The 18,625-nt window shown below is 38.8% G+C and overlaps 1 protein-coding gene across 15 annotated transcripts in view; it reads right to left on the bottom strand.

Annotated features, from left to right (window-relative positions):
• Window positions 1-18,625, bottom strand: part of MEF2A (myocyte enhancer factor 2A) — a 160,066-nt gene that overhangs the window by 31,762 nt on the left and 109,679 nt on the right. For 8 of the 15 annotated variants that reach the window (XM_043494572.1, XM_038418269.2, XM_043494575.1 and 5 more), the window contains 2 exons: window positions 8,608-8,745; window positions 4,844-5,063 (listed from right to left, as the gene is read on the bottom strand). In XM_043494572.1, the coding sequence (XP_043350507.1) occupies window positions 4,844-5,063; window positions 8,608-8,745 (358 nt within the window). Of the gene's footprint in view, window positions 1-4,843; window positions 5,064-8,607; window positions 8,746-8,810; window positions 8,943-18,625 lie in introns of all 15 variants that reach the window. The other 7 variants (XM_043494576.1, XM_038418272.2, XM_038418271.2 and 4 more) reach the window with 2 other exon arrangements.

The raw sequence follows: 18,625 nt of genomic DNA, 5'->3' as shown, positions 1-18,625 counted from the left end.
TAATATCCCACTTCTACCGTGCGAAGGACCCAGTGGTCTGATGTTATTTGAGACCAAGCACGGTAGAAGTTGGACAGACCATTCAGAAAGCAAGCAAATTCAGAAAGAATCCAGTGGATAGGCAGGTGTGCTGTCCTCGAACGTCCCTTCAAAAGGCCTGCTTAGATCCAGATGAAGGTTTGGACTGGCCTTGGCCTTGCCTCGAGGGGGGGGTTGGAAGGCTTGGGTCCGTCATTCTTGCCCCTTCGCCTATAGAAATCCTGCCTCAGCTGAGGAGGATATGGATGCTATTGTTCCAGTTGGGGCTTGAAGTGCTTGCTTTGGGTTGTCGGCGTGTGCATTCCCAATGACTCCATTATTGCCCTGGAATCTTTCAAGCTATGCAGTTTGGAGTCTGTCTGTTCGGAGAACAGCCCTGCACCCTCAAAGAGGAGGTCCTGCAGGGTTTGTTGTAACTCCAGGGATAGTCCGGACATCTGAAGCCATGATGACCTCCTCATGGCTATGCCTGAGGAGAAGGTATAGATGGCCAAGTCCGCAGAGTCTAGGGATGCCTGCAGCGAGGTTTGTGCCACTGCTTTCCCTTCCTCGACAATAGCGGAGAACTCAGAGCTAGAGTCTGGAGGGATTAGCTCTTTGAACTTCATCATGGAAGCCCATGAGTTGAAGTTGTACCTGCTGAGGATAGTTTGCTGGTTAGCTACCTCAGCAGGAGGTCCCCGATGGCATAGACCTTTCTACCAAAAAAGGTCCATCCTTTTTTCCTCCTTTGATTTGGGGGCCGACCCTTGCTGTCCCTGATGCTCTTTCTCGTTGACTGCTGAGACTATTAGACATCATGGCTGTAGGTGCAAAAACAGATATTCGTAGCCCTTGGAAGGGACGAAGTATTTTCATTCCACACCCCTGGCAGAATTGAGGCCGGTGTCTGCCACAGATTCCTGATGTTGGTCTGAACTGTCTTGATCAATGGCAGAGCTACCCGTGATGGACCTTTGGAGTAAGAATGTCCACCGTGGGGTCCTCAGCCTTGATCACCTCCTCCACTTGCAAACCCATGTTGCGGGCAATCCGCCTCAGAAGGTCCTGATGTGCCCTATGGTCAATTGGCAGAGGACCCGAAGCTGAGGCTCCTGCCACCACCTCGTCGGGATAAGGATGAGGTGGCCGGAGGAGGTAGCGGGTCCTCCTGTACCTCTGGCTCCCTGACCTCCTCCTGGACAATGTCTGCCTCTGTGGCGGCCATAGCTGAGGTGGCTGTAGCCTGAGCCTGTGGCTGGTCCTGTGCCGGAGTAGCCTTGACAGCGGCCTGAGGCTGAGGGGGTGGCTGGGACTGGGTTGCCTCGGATCCCTGAGATGTAGGCCTGTCCCTGGCAGAGTGGGGTGGTCGGTGTGCTGAGACAACCGACTGTGAAGCCCTGGAAAGGGAGCCCTGGGCCTGATGGTAAATTCTGGGAGTCCAAAAGGGCCATTGTGCAGGAGGCTGCTAGGTTGGCTGCGGCTCCCTATGCCGCCTGTGAGACCTAGGCTGATTGCACCTGGAGTAGTATGAGTCACCATTAGAGTCCAAGGAAGCGGACCCTGAACGTGATGACCAAAGTGGAGCCGAGCCCAGGAGGCGGGAGACAGGTGCCGGGTCGACCTCGTAGGAAACTGGTGCCGGGAGTCTGGTGTTGTAGATCGGCAGATATCCAGTGCCAGCGATCGAGGACATGATGTCAGTGCTGTATATTGGTGCCGACTTGGTGCCAGGGATTGGTGCTAGTTATCTCTTAGTGCCCCGACTAGGTGCCAGTCCACCATCGGTGCCAGAGAGGGGGAGCATCTCGTCAATGCCGGAAATACTCTGACTGAGCATGGTGCCAGGGAGTGGTGCCATGGCGAAAACAACTGCAAGCAGTGCCACGGATGGCGTTGAGCCAGGGACTGTGAGCACTGCATCATGGTCCATTTACCTCTAGACAGTACCGGACTTATTGGTACTGGAGGTTTGTCCCTCAGAGCTTTGGGCTGTGAAGCTGTCATTTCAATAAGGTCTGTGGCAGCTTCAAACGTGTCCGGGGTAGAGGGTGGCTCAAACTCTTCCACCTGGCACTGCCCTTGTGGCAAGTCACTGTGTGCCAGACTCAACGGTCCCTTCTGGGAAGCCGAAGTCAACGGCACGGGCTCGTATTGTTTAGGTTTCGATTCCGTTCTAAGGTATGCCTGTGCATCCTGACAGTCCCGTGGCTTTCCTAGCCGGTGAGCGCTCTCTTTCAGCCTTCTTTTGGCACTTATGCAGCACCGGTGAGGTTGAGGAGTGCCGGGGCACTATCCGTGGCTTCAGTGCCAGTGCCGAGGGTCTCTTATACTAGAGTCCTTCCTCTGCACTGTGTCATGCACCAATGTTGGAGTGTGGCATTCTGTTGCGCTCAGTCCCAGGTCCTGGCAGTCTGCAGCTGGCTGTGGGCAGACAGCGGATTCCATTAAAGAAACAGAAATCACGTTCCTTCTTGTTTCTTGGCCGAAAAGCACTTCAGATTTTGCACCTTTCTGTTTGGTGCTCTTCCCCCAGACACTTTAAGCAGGAGTTGGGGGGATGACTGATGGCCATATACATATTGCAAGCACTGCAGGGCTTAAAACCTTAGGCTAATGGCATGTCCCGGAGGGGGGATGGGGTTAGGGACTGGGGAGAGACCCTGCTTCCAACCTACTATCTACACTAAATCAACTACAACACTAACTTGAATGACTAACAGAAGAAAGCTAAAGGAGTACTTGCTGAGCAAGTGAGCACTGTTCCAATGGCCATCACGGAGGGTAAGAAGGAACTGAAGGGGGGTCGGGTCAGCAGGGTTATATATTGAGCACCATGAAGGCGCCACTCCACGGGGCTCCACAGCTGACCCGACAGGAGCTGCTAAGGAAAAACTTTCCAATGACCATGCACATGGTGTGCGCACACCTGATTGGAATCGACATAAACAAGCACTCGAAAAAGAATTTTTGTTCCAGAAAGTAGAAGAAAGAACCAAGAGGACAACCATTTTAGACTTGATTCTGACCAAAAGATAGGAATTGGTAGCAAATCTGAAGGTGAAAGGCAATTTGGGTGACAGTGATCATGAAAAAGTTTGGCATGATATGAAATAATATATTTCATTATTCAAAGGAAGTGAGAGTCAGAGCAGCAGAATAAGGACAATGGACTTCAAAAAAGCAGACTTTAACAAACTCAGAGAACTGGCAGGTAAGGTCCCATGGGAAGAAAATTTAAGGGAAAAAGGAGCTCAGGAGAGCTGAGTTCCTCAACGAGACAATAATACAGGCACAACTGCCGAACTATTCTGATGGAAAGGAAAGATGGGGAAAATAGTAAAAAGTTAATACGGCTATAACATCAGCTCTTTAATGAGTTGAAAAATCAAAAAGAAATTTTATAAATATGGAAATATGGACAAATTGCTAAGGACTACAAAAGAACAACACAAGCATGGGACAAATTTTTAAGAGCCTAGAGGTAATAGGATTATAAAGTATAGTCAGCATGGATTTGTCAAGAACAAATCATGCCAGACCAACTTAATTTCCATTTGTGATAACATTACTCATGTAGTGGATAAGGTGGAAGCAGTAGACATGATGTACCTTGCTTTTTGTAAGGCTTTTGACACAATCCCGCATGACATTCTCATAAGCAAACTAGGGAAATATGGTCCAGATGAAATTACTATAAGGTGTCTTAACAACTGGTTGAAAGTCTATACTCAAAGAGTGGTTATCAATGATTTGCTGTCAAATTGGGAGGGCATATCAAGTGGGATCCCACCGGGGTCAGTCCTGGGTCTGATACAATGAAAATACTGAATAGATGACTTGGATAATGGAACAGAGAATATGCTTATAAAATTGGCAGATGACACCAGTCTGGGAAGGGTTGCAAGCACTGTGAAGGACATGTTTAAAAATCAAGATGATCTTGACAAACTGGAGAATTGGTCTGAATTCAACAGGATAAAATCCAATAAAGGCAAATGCAAAGTAGTTCACTTAGGAAGGAAAGATAAAGAGCACAACTACAAAATGGGGAATAATTGTCTAGGTGGCAGTACTGTTTAAAAGGATCTGGAGGTTATAGTGGACCACAAACTGAATGAGAGTAGTCAATGAGATTCAGCTACAAAGAAGTCTAAAATGATTTTGGGGTGCATTAACAGTATATGAGCAACAAGAGGTAACTGTCCATCTCCACTTGGCATTTCTAGGCATCACAATTTAGGAAAGATATGGACAAACTGGAAAGAGTCCAGAGGAGAGCAACAAAAAATGATAAAAGCTTTAGAAAACCTGATTTATGAGGAAAAGCTTAAAAAACTGGGCATATTTATTCTTGAGAAAAGAAGACTGAGGGGGGACCTAAAAACAGTCTTCCAATACATTAAGGGCTGTTATAAAGAGGACAGTGATCAGTTGTTGTCCATGTCCACTGAAGGTAGGACAAGAAGTCATGGGTTTAATCTGCAGCAAGGATGATTTACATTAGGCATTAGGAAAACCTTTCTAACTCTAAGGGTAGTTAAGATCTGGAATAGGCTTCTAAGGGAGGTCGTGGAGTCCCCATCATTGGAAGCTTTTACAAACAAGTTGGACAAACATCTGTCAGGGATAGTCTACATTTACTTGGTCCTACTACAGCGCAGGGGGCTGGATTTGATGACTTCTCGAGGTCCTTCCAGTCCTACATTTCTATGATTTTATCCACATAAGAAATCACAACTACAGCATACAGTTTTGCTAGTTTTTCATAATGTAAGCTTTATGGGAATTAAAGGGGAAAAAAGAGGAAATGTAGAAGTCTTACCTGCATTGCCAGTACTTGGCGGTCTCTGAGGGGCTCCGGGTGATACATTTCGATGTAATGTGGCCTGAGGTGGGGAGAGCATGGTCGTGTCTGTTAATGATGAACTGGATGCCAGTGCTGGGGATACAAGGGAACTCCCTGGGTTACTGTAGGTTAAAGTATTGGGATTGGACACTGGAACCGTAACAGACATTGAAAAATTCTGGGGAGGCAAGCCAGGCTGAAAACAAAAACAAGAACATATTAATATTGCACAGTAAAGTTTGTCAAGGCTATAATATTGAGATAAAGTCAGATTAATTATGTTAGTTTAGTAATTTTGTATCACTCTAAAAATGCACACTTATAAAACATCCACTCTGAAGAGAATGGTATTGTGAACTACAGTACTTTAGTTAAAGATATATTTCAATAAGGTCATTTATCAATGTCAGTTACATTGAGAGCTACAGTTTGTAAACATTAGACTGGAGATATTTTATTGATATTCATCCATTAACTTTAATCAGAAGTATGCCATTACTTAACATTTGATTCCTGATACCAGAAAGCCAGTTGATAAGCTACACATTTTAATAATCAATGAATTTGTTGCATCTTCAAAATGTAAGAATACATAAACATGCACATTATAAAACAAAACTGAGTCAGTCATGAGACAAAAGAGAAAAGTTAGTAATGGTATCTTTTTTCTGACAGCCTTGACATTGAAATTAAAGCATTATTGTTATCTATCTAGATCTGGAATGTATCTATAAAAACTCAAATACTTTTTTACAGTCTAGAAAATTCTGAAGTGAAGTAGGTTTATTCCAAAACTGATTAGCGAATTTTTCATCTGTGTATTGGTAGCAGAGTAATACATTCTATAGTAAACAGAACTATTTTCCTGAATACTAATGAATTTCTGTAAATTAGAGTGCTAATTATTTGAATATAGAAATTTTGATTGAATCTTTATTTCTTAGTTACATACATTCTCAGTATGAAAACATTTAATACCCAATAAGCTTTAGCAAATACAAGGATAGTAACCAAATTTTTCCTAATCATAATTTTTAAAGGAATGTAATCCTGTAAAAAAAATCTGCTTTGTCTCTAATGTATACATGTTGTCTGATTTTTTCCCCTCTCAATACAAATGTTCACAAGATCAAAATTAGAGTCAAAATGTCAGTACTATCTGACAGACAATAGCACCTTGATAATTTGCATTAATGAGTAGGAAGCCCAATACACATGAATAAAGTTTTTTATTTAATAAATGAATTTTAAAAAACAGTATATCACCACAAAATGTACTGTATTCATTCATTACCTAAAGTTTAATTTTTCTTTATAATACTTCATAACAACTAGTGAGTGTACTACATAGTACGTTTTCTGAAAGTAAAATTTAGAAATAATGCTTTTGTACAGTATCTATATCAAAGTAATTCTGAGAGATGGGGGAAAAGATCATCATTTCTTGGTACAGTTTGCAGCAAAAAGATTTAACTCCAATGAATAAAAAGCACTTCTGTTAAGAAGGCACTCTCCATATGTAAACATTCATCCAAAAAGCTGTATTATTGATATTTTATTTTTACATGCAGGCCACTTCAATGAACTTTTTAATATCTATGACAAATAATTTTTGCACTAAATTTTTAAACATACTCTACATTCAAGCAGCACAGGGCAACACCTTCAACAATTCCAAAAATATAACAAAGGCAATGTATAGTAATATCCTTGTACGTGTTTCTTTTTACGTAGAAGCACTCGGTGATAGCAACTTTTACTGCTACAATGGAGACCCACATATCACACTGCCAGCCCATTTAGTGGGTAGGCTTTTGGATATGACCAACTACTCCACGCTGTCTGTCTTTCCTCTCCTTTGACAGCAGTCAGCACGAAGTCTTTCATAAAGGATAGGGGACTATTTTTTGTGATATGACCCACGGGTATGGAAACAAAACCATAACAGTTATAAATTAACCATATGTAAATAAATGTAGGGAGCACTAAAGTTTACAATTGTAATCAGTCATTCTAACTATGGGAACTTTTCGGACTGGAATTCATGATACTCACTGGAGCCAGAGATACTGAGCTGAAAAGTTACGTTTCTATAAGAGGGGACAGCTTAGAGACTATACTGGAGGACTGTGATTACTTGTGCAAACTCAGACCTAGAGAAGATGCCCTGACACACCACTTCTCGATATCTAAAGTTTCAAGTTAATCTAAAGAACTACCATTCAGGTTCAGGTTCAAAGACACAACAATGTCCACTGATGTAAACCCTAGAGAGGATTCTTCAAACTGGCAATGAGGGACAAAGGATATTGCCTGTGTGCAAGAAAGGAGATCCTAATGAAAGAACTAATGCTGAGTATCAAGACTGACAGTACACAGTTAACCCAGAGCAATGTGGATTAACAAAGGAATTATATCCTTTACTGGAGAGTTGGTTGGGCACTATAGTCACCTCTTGTGTATTAAATCACTCAGTTTTCATGTAGATTTTAAGACGAACCTAACCAGTCCACTTTTTAATTGCCACAAGAAATCCAATGATGTACAACTAAAAAGATGTAGCAGAATTTCAAAATTACTTGCATTAAGAGGCAATATTTTTCTCTGGCATATTCATCAATTTCTGATTTATTCTATAATTCTATAAAATTAATTTACTTTGAAAGAGGAATTAACATGACCCCCACCCACACCAATAAATTACAACAGTGGCTCCTAAACTTCTTGAACCATGAGACACCCTAATTCCTCTCCAAGACTGATGCTCCACTAAGCCACTCCATAGCTCCTAGAACAATCATATTTCTATGTGTACAAAATTGTGAAGTACGCTAGGCAGTCTTGTTGGTGTTGATGTGAGGACTCAGGCCCTGGCCAGGTTTGCTTTTGGATTAGCTGTAAAATGGCCTGTGGGAAGTCTTCTGACAATACAAGATGTTGAGTAAAAATTTCAAGAAGTGGCTACATGGTTTAGGTGCCTAAGTCTATTTTCAAATGTGACTTGGGCACTTGAGGGTGAAATTTTCAGAAGGTATTTATGTGCCAAAAAAATGTAGATGAGCAACTAATGGGATTTTAATGGGGGTCAGGTGCTTTACTGCTTAGAATTTTCAAAATCCCACTAGGCACCTATTACTTCTTTAATCACCTAAATACTTTTAAAAAGTCACACCTTTAGGAGCCTACATGCTTTCGTCACTTTTGAAAATAGGACTTAGTCTTTTAAGTAAGGTGCCATTGACTAATTTTGACTAGAGGGAGAACAAATTCTCTGTATGAGGGCATCCTCCTAGGAAATATTTTTAAGCTGTTTCTCATTTGTTGTAACCTTGTTCCACTGCAGAGGGGTAAAAAATTTAAAATCTCTCTATACAAGTTATCTTACATCTCAGGATAAGAGTCCATCCTAGTTTAAAAAAAAAAAAGAAGAAGTTTTAGGCAGCATCTAGAAAGGGGGATGGGTTCCTGAGAGTCGGGAACACCATAAACAAGTATGAAACTTCAGGAGCACAGGAGTGGAGCTACAGACCCACTGGGAATTTTAAGAACTCCTAGTTTACATGATAGTTTCACATAACTTTCAGAATTTCTCTCACATACACGCATACATAATAAATAGGTATATCTGCTTCATAAACAATTAAACCATCTAATCTTTACTGTGGTATTCAGTGGTAAGCAAAACATTGTGAAAGTTCTCATGCACATGATAAAAACACAAGCCATTCTTTAGTACTCACTGCGACTTTATGATTCCGCATCATATTATCAAACTCTTCATTAATTTTTTTATATTTTTCTTCTGTATGTGGCGTGAGCACATATGAAGTGTCAGGGTCCGGGCTGTCACACCCTCTGTGTTCCTTCTTGTTCAGAGCCTAAATAATGAAGTTAATAAAAAGAATCAACAAATAAAAAGTAGAGGTAAAATAAAAGTACTTACAGGGCCTCGCTTGAAAATAAAATCACTATCTTCATTTAGTTTGCTGTATCTGTCCTCCGATAGTGGACTGTGCTCAAAGTAATCGTCAGCATCAGGGCTCTCACAACCATTAAGGCCTTTTTTTCTTAAAGTCTGAAATACAATTGGAAAATTCACACACAAATAATACTAACTTGCCATGACTTTTTGTAAGCTGAATCATATTCAGAGCCACTGAAACTATATAAAACTGTCCGAAATGCAACCCACTTTAAAAGACAAGCTAGGCCTTTCAAAATAAGTAGCTACGCAGGGCACCCATGATGGAAGGTGCACTTAGAGGTATAGCCTCTCCCAGCTCTGATCTCATGGGTAATTATAACCTATCATTACTTTGGCCCCCAGGAATTCCATGACCAGCCTTTGTTTTAGCTATCTGCTGATGCAATCAAGCAGTTTGATATATAGAACTAACATTGAAGGCTACAGGAAGAGGTTAGAATTGTTAGTAGTAATAAAAAGTGTACTTCCCATATTAGCACAAGAATCCAGTGCAGTGGTTTGTTTGTTTTTAAATAGTGTTCTCTGTAAGGAGGATGTTATGCCAAAATAAATTATTGGCCTTGTATTAATAAAATATCAATGTTGGTTTCCCAAACGTTCTATTCTCATTAGAAAACAGTAAAATTAACTGTGTAGAATATAGTGAGTAAAATTTCCAAATGAATGTATTATTGAATGGTTTTAACAACATATGTAACAATTTTGCCTGATTCGTTTTCTTAGACTTAGCCAGCACATACTTTCCTGGACTTCAGTCACTCTGCATACAACATGAAAACAAGTACTGCATAGAACATGACAATCCAAGAAGAACAATGCTCAAAATACAACCGTTTTTATTTTGAAATCCCTTTCTAAGACACTGCAGTTTTCCAAATGTAAGCTTTTTTCACGTGCATATCTTCTGCGGTGACTTAATTTTAATGTGATTGCTTTTTGGGACTTTTCCTGTTTACTAAATATGGACCTGCATCAACATCCCCTTAATGTATATGTCTCCCCATTACGCAGCTATGAAATCAGCTACCAAGAGACAAGTTTTTGAACTTCAGGTCTCTTGCCTTAAAGATCTTGAAAAGTATATTCATATTCTTTAATGCTTATTTTTCCTTGGTATTATACGTTCAGAAAATCCACATAGCATGCAAGTTCATTTTTTTGTTTGTTTTAAATAGAATCTCTAAGTTTTCCACCTCTAGGAAGAGTTTATTGTTAATAGAAAATTTGTCAGTGAAATATAATCATAAACATTTAAATGTCAGAAGTGTGTGAGAGAATAGTGGTCCAGAGAGAGTCTTCATTTGGACAGACAACGTATCTTTAACCAACTTGTCTTGGTCTTAAAAATAAAAAAACAATCCCACCAAATTAAAATCAGAGCTACCTGTCATTTCATGTACCATAGAAGTATTGCATTCTCAAGGTTTCCTAAGCAACCTGAAAGATGTTTGGTTCTGTCATAGTTTGAATTTCCATTCAACAATTGATAGTGAATCTACTTTTAGAAGAAGCATCTCAGTACAATTATTTGTTAGCTTTTTTAAAAAAAAGTTATCTTCTTCTTTCAGATTAATAAAAGTATATATCAATTCTTTATCAAACAGAATAAGGTGCCCAGATCTTATGGTGATAGGATCCATATTAGCAGCTTGATAAGAAAGCAAACTGTATAATTCTCTGCAACTGAATTTCTTCAGAGAAATGTTCAGTTTATGCTATGAATAAAGCTAGAAAATTATGTACAACTGATTGCACTTCCACTAAAAATAAACATTTTTACTAAGTATTTTTTTAGTAAGCAAAAGATTGCTTAATTTCACTTCCTAATGGTAAAGCAATACTTTATAAAATTAAATTGTATGAGATTCTTAAAGATCACAGGTCATCATTGGTGAGATATAATTCCTTCTCAAATTACTTGGCATGTGTTGTGTAGCCCACTCACACTGGCTGGAACTCCTACAAAAATTTAATCACTAAATCAGCATATGGGGAAAAACAGGTGTAGCTTTTTCTAACACCTGTCACAGCATTGATCTCTACTGGTCTAACCAATCAGGTGGACACTTACATGGACTTAGCCATACAAGGACCTGCTGTTTAGGACTCTGAAGGTCGGAGACTGTTATCCCTCCCAACCCTTCTCAACAAGTTCAGGCTGTCAGTCCTCTACACTTTGGTATCAGCAGGGAAAATGTTAACACTGTATAATCTGGATTACATTTAACCTTTATAATCTATATATAAATAGAATTTGAATAGGTTACATCTGTACATGGATCCGAATATACACACCGTGCCCAGCACTCCTTTAGGAGCAGCTGAAGTAGTATTAAATATTACGTTATAGTGAAGTAGTATTAAATATATAAGTAAATAAGAAAAAGGCAGCCTGCAAGAAATGTACAGTGGTTATCTGTATGAACTCCAACCTACATTTTATACTCTGTATTATTTAAATATTGTGAGAGTTTTGATTTTTATAATATTTAAAATTATTTTGCCAAATGTTTTATAGTAATTACACTTAAAATATAGGAATCTCATAAATGTCTTTCTCAGAATGCCCAAATAATCAGTACATCTTAAGTGGAGACTTCAAAATTTAATTCTCTCAATGCATAGCCACCAGTGCTGTCCACCAACACTAAAGTTTAGAAATTAAACAAACTATTAATGTAAAGTGTACATATTAGGCTAAATATTTAAGAATACATTCACCCTTTTTTCAATAGTTATTTTTTATTCTGATAGTAATGGGGTTATCCCTGCCTTGACTCATGAGGAAGTAAAATGCCTCAGTATCTCCACTTTAAGATTCTGGAAACCTTCACTCCAGATGGGGTTCCTGTCATTGTTAAAGAACTTAAAACTATGGGTCACTATAACAGATAAATCCAAGTCTGTGTTTGATATCCAAAGCTCTGTTTCTTTATCACCAAAACATGAACTGTCACTTTGAGGACCTAACTGACATAAAAAGACTGTCTACTTTATCACTATCCAGTAGCATAATAGTAAAAAGTTTCTCCTGTATGGCTGGTACTAACAAGTGGAATGCTGTAATCTGTTAACAAGGCCAGGCGAGGCCTGTGGGAGACAGGCCAGCCTCAGTTTTCTCACAGGCTACGAAGTTAGACATGATAACAGGCTCTCGCTCAATAAAAGACACAAAGGTCATGACTACTGGGAATCAATCTGTGTGTATGCAGGAAAGAAAAATTCCATAAACAAGTGCTGGCTCTACCCTCCATATTTTCTATGCTAAAAGTTATTACTTTAACACTGAATGTAAGTAAGTGATCCTCCCAAAATTCTTTCCTGGATATGATCACGAAGGTAGAGAAATTTTTAGACCCCCTGAAAATAAAGCATGCCAAGAAAAAAACCCAAAGACGACCAAATAATCTTTAGGTAGCATACAGAGATAGGGTCACACACAAAGTATGTATATGGTACTCAACATAAAATCTTAAAGTTTTTGCAGTTCAGGATAACTAGAACAAGAGTACTTCTTAAACTAGTATTTTTGCATACACAATTAAAAATTCTTACTAGAGGGAAGGGAAACATTTCATTTCATGTTGTGCAATGGAATGTTTAAGCATCATAAGGAAAGAATACTAACTCCTATTTTCTGGATTATTTCAGGACTATATCTGGTCCTTACAATAAATCTGTACTATTTTCATTTTCTTTGTTGGTTTCCAGACAAAGATTTCTGAAAACCTTTTCTGATGGTTGTTTTCTAACCCACTACGTTGAGCTCCAATAAATATGTTTTTGTAGCTTGGATGTTTCTCTGCATCATATAATAGTTGATTAGATCAGAGAACTACAAGATTCTTGTCATAAGAAATTCACCACGAGTATTTAGAAGAAACCACAGCAGATGTGGAACCTGTATATACATTAAAATTTAATGAAAACAATAGCTTAGTTGTGTTACAAATAAAAACATTGTACAAACGCCCCAGCAAGCTATGATAAAGTCTGATAACAGAGTGACTCAGAAGTTTTAAAATGGCTTTATACCACCATGTAAAAATAAAATATGTAACTAAATGACTGATGGGTTGATTTTATTGTAATGACTGGTATGAGGAAACACCGTACGAGAATGTTAGTGATGGATTAACCATAAAAAGTTCAAAAGTTATGTTTAGACAGCAATACAAATTTTCCAATATTTTGCTGAACCTTTCTCCGACATTTTACTGTAAGCAAAATGCTTCTGATACTTCTAGATAGAACACCTTGGTTAAATCCCGTACAGGAAATACACAACACTGATAGTATCAGTGCTCACTACATGCCTTGCAACTTGCCAAAACTCTAATCCGGAGGGCTCCTCGCTAGGCATAAAAATAATTTAGTTTCCCTATTCAATCCTGGATTATGTTGCTAAAATTTACAAGAATGCCAATTAGTATTAATTGCAATGGTAGTATTTATGATGTGAACACCAATCCAGGAGGAATGGACTGACTGTTATAGAAGTGTAATTGTGTTCTGGAACTACTGATCTGATTTTAATCAGTAACACATGCAGAGGCTGTGGGTTTGTAATTCCTAGAATCTAGTCCCTAGAACCACCAATTCCAACCTGAGCCTAGGGATCATCTCCTTCCATCTCCCATTCAGACCTTTCCACCATTTCTTTAAACTCTATCCTCATAAACCCTTGCCCCAGCCCTAGGCCTTCTCCTCTTCCAAAGATGTGTGACATCCTCACTGTTACTAGCTATCACAGTTGCTGGCAGATTTATAACATCCACAATGTCCAAAACCTCCTTCTGAAGCTTTTCCAGATACACAAAAATTCACTTGTGCTATTTCCAAAGAAAAATCTCTGAAGTTCACAAAAATGAGAAAAGTAGCAACTAGTCCCCACAATTAGAGGATGAAAGGCCAATAATGAATCAAATGAGTGGTGAGGAGAGGAACACTGGGATCCTGTCAAGTCACAGAGGCACACATTTTTAGTGCTTTGTCTAGTCCATTTTTAACGTTCTCTTTGATGACACTTTCACTACTTTCCTTGTGCAATTATTTTTAAGATACGGACAGCTATGATAAAAGAAAGTTAAGGTGCAGAGTCAATCATCCAGAAGTTAAGAATTCCAGGATTAAGGTTGTCTGCACATACATCATCACTGCCTTGCCCAACATCACATTCCATTTTCTACATTACTTTAGGAGAATATCTAGTCCTTACAATAAGTCTGTAGTATTTTCATTTTCCTTCTAGGTTTCCAGCCAAAAGATTGAGGCTCCAAATGCCTGGTCACACCAGAGAGACAGAAATTAATTCCTCTTGCTCAGTAACATGATGCTTCTGCCTGCACAACTCAAAATTACATTGGCATTCCTGCAACCATATTGCATTGCATATCTATTTTACTGTCTACTATCACTACTAACTCTTTCTGTACTACAATGCCACATTTTTCTCATTGAATGAGTGTGCTTCAAAATTATTTTTGATTTTATTGTATTAGCTGCATTTTTCTTGATTAACCTCATTGTGTTACTTTCCACAATTTTGTGTGTTTTTAATAGCTCTATGTCTGATAATATTTCTTCTCTGTCCACAGTGGTGCTCATGACTCTTCCAGTTACAGGATTAACTGCAATTGTCATAAAAAAAACTGTTTATTGCCCCTTTTGAGATAATTAAGACATCAGGACCAACCCTAATAACAATACCTTTAGTATACTAACAAGACAACATTTCCCCCATAACTCAATGAAAGAAAATATTTTTTCTACATTAGCAATCAAAATTTTACATTCTGACCTAAGCAAAAAATGTGTATTTTAAATATAACTAATAGCAGGCGACAAATGCTTGTAAACCTACAGGCCAATAATTGATGCATTTAATTTTGCAACTTCTGCATGACTGCCAAGACTAAAGCTTCACTGAAATACATAAAAAGTGTTTATACAAAAAATTAAATTAGAACACAATATAATAAACTAGATAAGTAACCAAAGTACTGCTTTCACAACAGTTACGTACCACCCTTGCAATTGAAGACCTTGACTTCTCAAAAGATGAGGTATGCTATCCATTAGTCAATCAAATGGCTAAAAATAAACATGCTTTCCCCCAACCAGACAGACAAGAACATATACTAAATAAGTCCTGAATACTCAACACAGTATTCTAACATAAAAGATGTGAGCATTTTCCCCATTTTAATTTTTCCTCAATTTCTAGTAGTACTGTAATAGAAAAAAAAAGCTTTTAGTATGAAAATTATTTACCAATATATTGTCCAGAATATCGAGGTATCAAATAATTTTAGATAAAGTGATGAAATACAAAGAAGTTTGGTAATGATTACATTCTTTGATCCAATATTACAGTATGTGGGAGAAAAGTTCTCTCTAGGATTCATTAACGGATACATCAGCATTTTATAAAGAAATTAACAGGTCCGAAATAATAAATCATAAAATACTGGGATTGGCCATTTGTACAATGATCCACTATATTCCACTGTAGATAGAGCTATTCTTCAATCTTAGATGCAGGAAGGCAAATTGCTTGAAAGCTTATCAGTGTCCCCACTGTATGCCACTGTCTAGCAAAAGACAGTTTCTTGTTCTAAAAGCTGGAACATTTCCAATATCTGGCAAATTTTAACCTGTATCTCTGGCTCTCCAAGGATAAAAGCTAGCTGTCAAATTCCACTGAGATACAATAAAGACTGCACTCAGGATTCAAACCTCTGTTTCTAAAAGTAAAGCATACTGACAGTTTTATAGTGGATATTGTATGCAATTTAACTATTCGCTTGAGGCACTTTTGTTATGAAACATACATTAAATGTAAGAGATACCACAAACAACTGGCACAGGACTACATATATTTTATGAGATATGAACCTCCCACACAGCACAGAAATATTTTTGAGTATGTGAGAAAAGAGACAGCTCCTACTGGTATACTTTTATTTCAACTTTTGCAGTAAATTTATCTAGTAAACTGTTGACATTAAAAATGCTGCTGTTGACCTATGCTGGACAACGGGATTATTCATTCCTAAATGGATTCCTGGACCTCAAGGTTTAAGATGTCTAGTAACTGCAAGTAAAGAGAATGTATTGTTTCCACAGTGAATATGAATTCAAACTCTCAAAGTCTGAGGTTTTACATGTTTGTCATTTCACTTTCTACACAATTTGCTGGATTAGCTAAATTATCCATCCTATAGCTATTTAGAGTTGAGTGAAAATTCGTATTATTTCTTCTATTAAAAGTGCAGTGAGTAGATTTCCCCCCATAAAGAAGATTCTAAGGAATTGTTTGTTTACAAGTCATCAGTGCACAGTTTTCGGTTGGTGTATTTGTTTGCATGGGGTTTTTTGATTTGTTTTTGTTTGTTTTGTTAATTAAAATAAAAGAAACTTCAGTTAACTCAGAGGACTTGTTAAAAGTAGATCTATATTTGCCTCCAGAAAGCAAAATATCTGATGTCTTGCATTAAAATTTATTTTATTATTGCTCTTATTAATGTAGTTTACAACAAACTAAATTAATTTTAAAACAAGTTAAACACGGTACTCACTGTAAGAATGTCCAGAGAGTGTGTGGTAACAGGACTGGAAAATCTGACTGTCTGTATACATATCTGCCCAAAGTTCACTCAGAAAAAATTACTTACGAATATAGTGGTTGCAAAGTTAACAAAAAGGATATTCTCCCAAACTCTGAATTAAGCTTTTACAGCTGGTCTACTCAATGCTGTAAAATAGTTTCTTGTGGTCTGCTTGCTTGTAAGTGATGTCAAATCATCACACTTAAGTTTTCATGCCCATTTGCGCTCTCAACGTGTCTGGATAAGGAAAAAGCTATCAGATGAGTTCTTTTCAAGCTGCTGACATTCAACACAGTTTAATTAAACTTTTAAATATAATGTTATATGACCAGAGAGGACAATCATTGCCTAATGAAAAATAAAACAAGCCTGAGCATGTTCCATATTGTTGAATGGATACAATAAAAAAACCCGAATGTAAAGATGGGGGAGGGGAAAGAGAAACACTTTCTACACCTGTTCTATGGACCAACTGACTTCTAGTAATATCTTACACTGGCCTGTATTATTAAAATGGGGAACTGCCCAAATCTAAGGACATGGTTTCAAGAAGGATTTGGATGACAGAAGAGAAAGTTTATTTGCATTAAGGTTGGGCCCCATTGTGCTAGGCATATAATAAGAGAGAGTGTCCCTGTCTCTCTTTACATTCTAGAACAGGGATTAGCAACCTTTGCCCGCAGCCCGCCAGGGAAAGCCACTGGTGGGTCAGGCTGTTTGTTTACCTGCAGCGTCCGCAGGTTCAGCCAATCGCAGCTTCCACTGGCTGTGGTTTGCTATCCCAGGCCAATGGGAGCTGCGGGAAGTGGCATGGGACGAGTGATGTATTGGCCACCCTTCCCACAGCCCCCATTGGCCTGGGACAACAAACCGCAGCCAGTGGGAGCTGCGATCGGCCGAACCTGTGGACGCTGCAGGTAGACGAACGGCCCGGCCCACCAGCGGCTTTATCTGGCGGGCCACGGGCCAAAGGTTGCTGATCCCTGCTCTAAAAAGACCAAACATAATGAGAGGGAGAAAGGATGTGTTAATAGCCACGTTTTACAGATGGGAGATCGAAGAAGAGAGATTAAATGACTTGCTCAGGTCACACAGGGAATTTCTGGCTGGGAACTGAACTCAGATCTCCTAAGTCCCAGTCTAGTGCCTTAACCACAAGACCAACCTTAGGAACTTCTGAACTAGACTCAGACACCCAAGAGATGGGGGAGGAGACAAACACCATCTTAAGTCTGAGTTTAAACTCAAACCAGAGAATGCTCTAACAAACTAAAGCAAAGTACTCCCTAGTAACTGCTCCATTTTTTACAGCACATTGAAGGTGGTGCTGCTTTACTACAGATAATCTATACAGTAAGATTCCAGGACTGTCACCTGTCTGCAGGTTACTCTGAAGCCTACAATGTCTGTGAAGTAACAGAAGTAGCTACAAGCATGGCTGAGAGCTCTCTTTTGTTCTGAATATCACCAAGTTGACTCATCACAGAGTTTTGCAATCTGTTACTAATTTTTAAATTCTCAGCCATTTTGATTTCACAAATTACACCTGCTGGACAACAAAGCATGTATCAATGCCACCCCAGGAGTCCTAGATTATTGTGAGATCACAGGTAACTCGACCAATCTCCACCCTTGCTATACATCCACTTTGCATGCAACTAATTCATTGAATGTATGATGGATACTGCACGTATCATGGATTACTTAGCCCAACTGCTTCACTGACTGCAAGGACTTTCAGCTATCGGTGCAAAAAATTATTTATGAGAAAGATATAAATATTTATTTGGAAATGCATTGAATTTGCTTTCTATACTATGCAGCTTCTGGTTCAATTTAGATATCCACTGAATGCAAGCACTATGTGCTGAATCCTGATTATGAGAGCTATTTGAATCTAAGTATTGAGATTATATCAGTGTAAACAACATCAGTTAGTGCTCTCCAGGCTTGCAAAAATCAAACTTCCAAATCATGTTCTAACAAGTAGGGATTCAGTATAAAACCCACACAATATTTTTTGGGGGGGATGGGGGAAAGAATGACTGTTTCTTCTTTGACTGCTAAATTCTAGTCCTATGAAAAACCTTCCCAGATTCCTCACATTATACACTGATGGAACAGGAAACCTTGAAATGATAACATTTTGCAACGACTTTTGCA

Source organism: Dermochelys coriacea, chromosome 10 (assembly GCF_009764565.3).
Source record: "Dermochelys coriacea isolate rDerCor1 chromosome 10, rDerCor1.pri.v4, whole genome shotgun sequence".
NCBI classification, from domain to species: domain Eukaryota; kingdom Metazoa; phylum Chordata; order Testudines; family Dermochelyidae; genus Dermochelys; species Dermochelys coriacea.
Note: the sequence above shows the minus strand (reverse complement) of the source record. Positions and strands in the feature narration are given on the sequence as shown.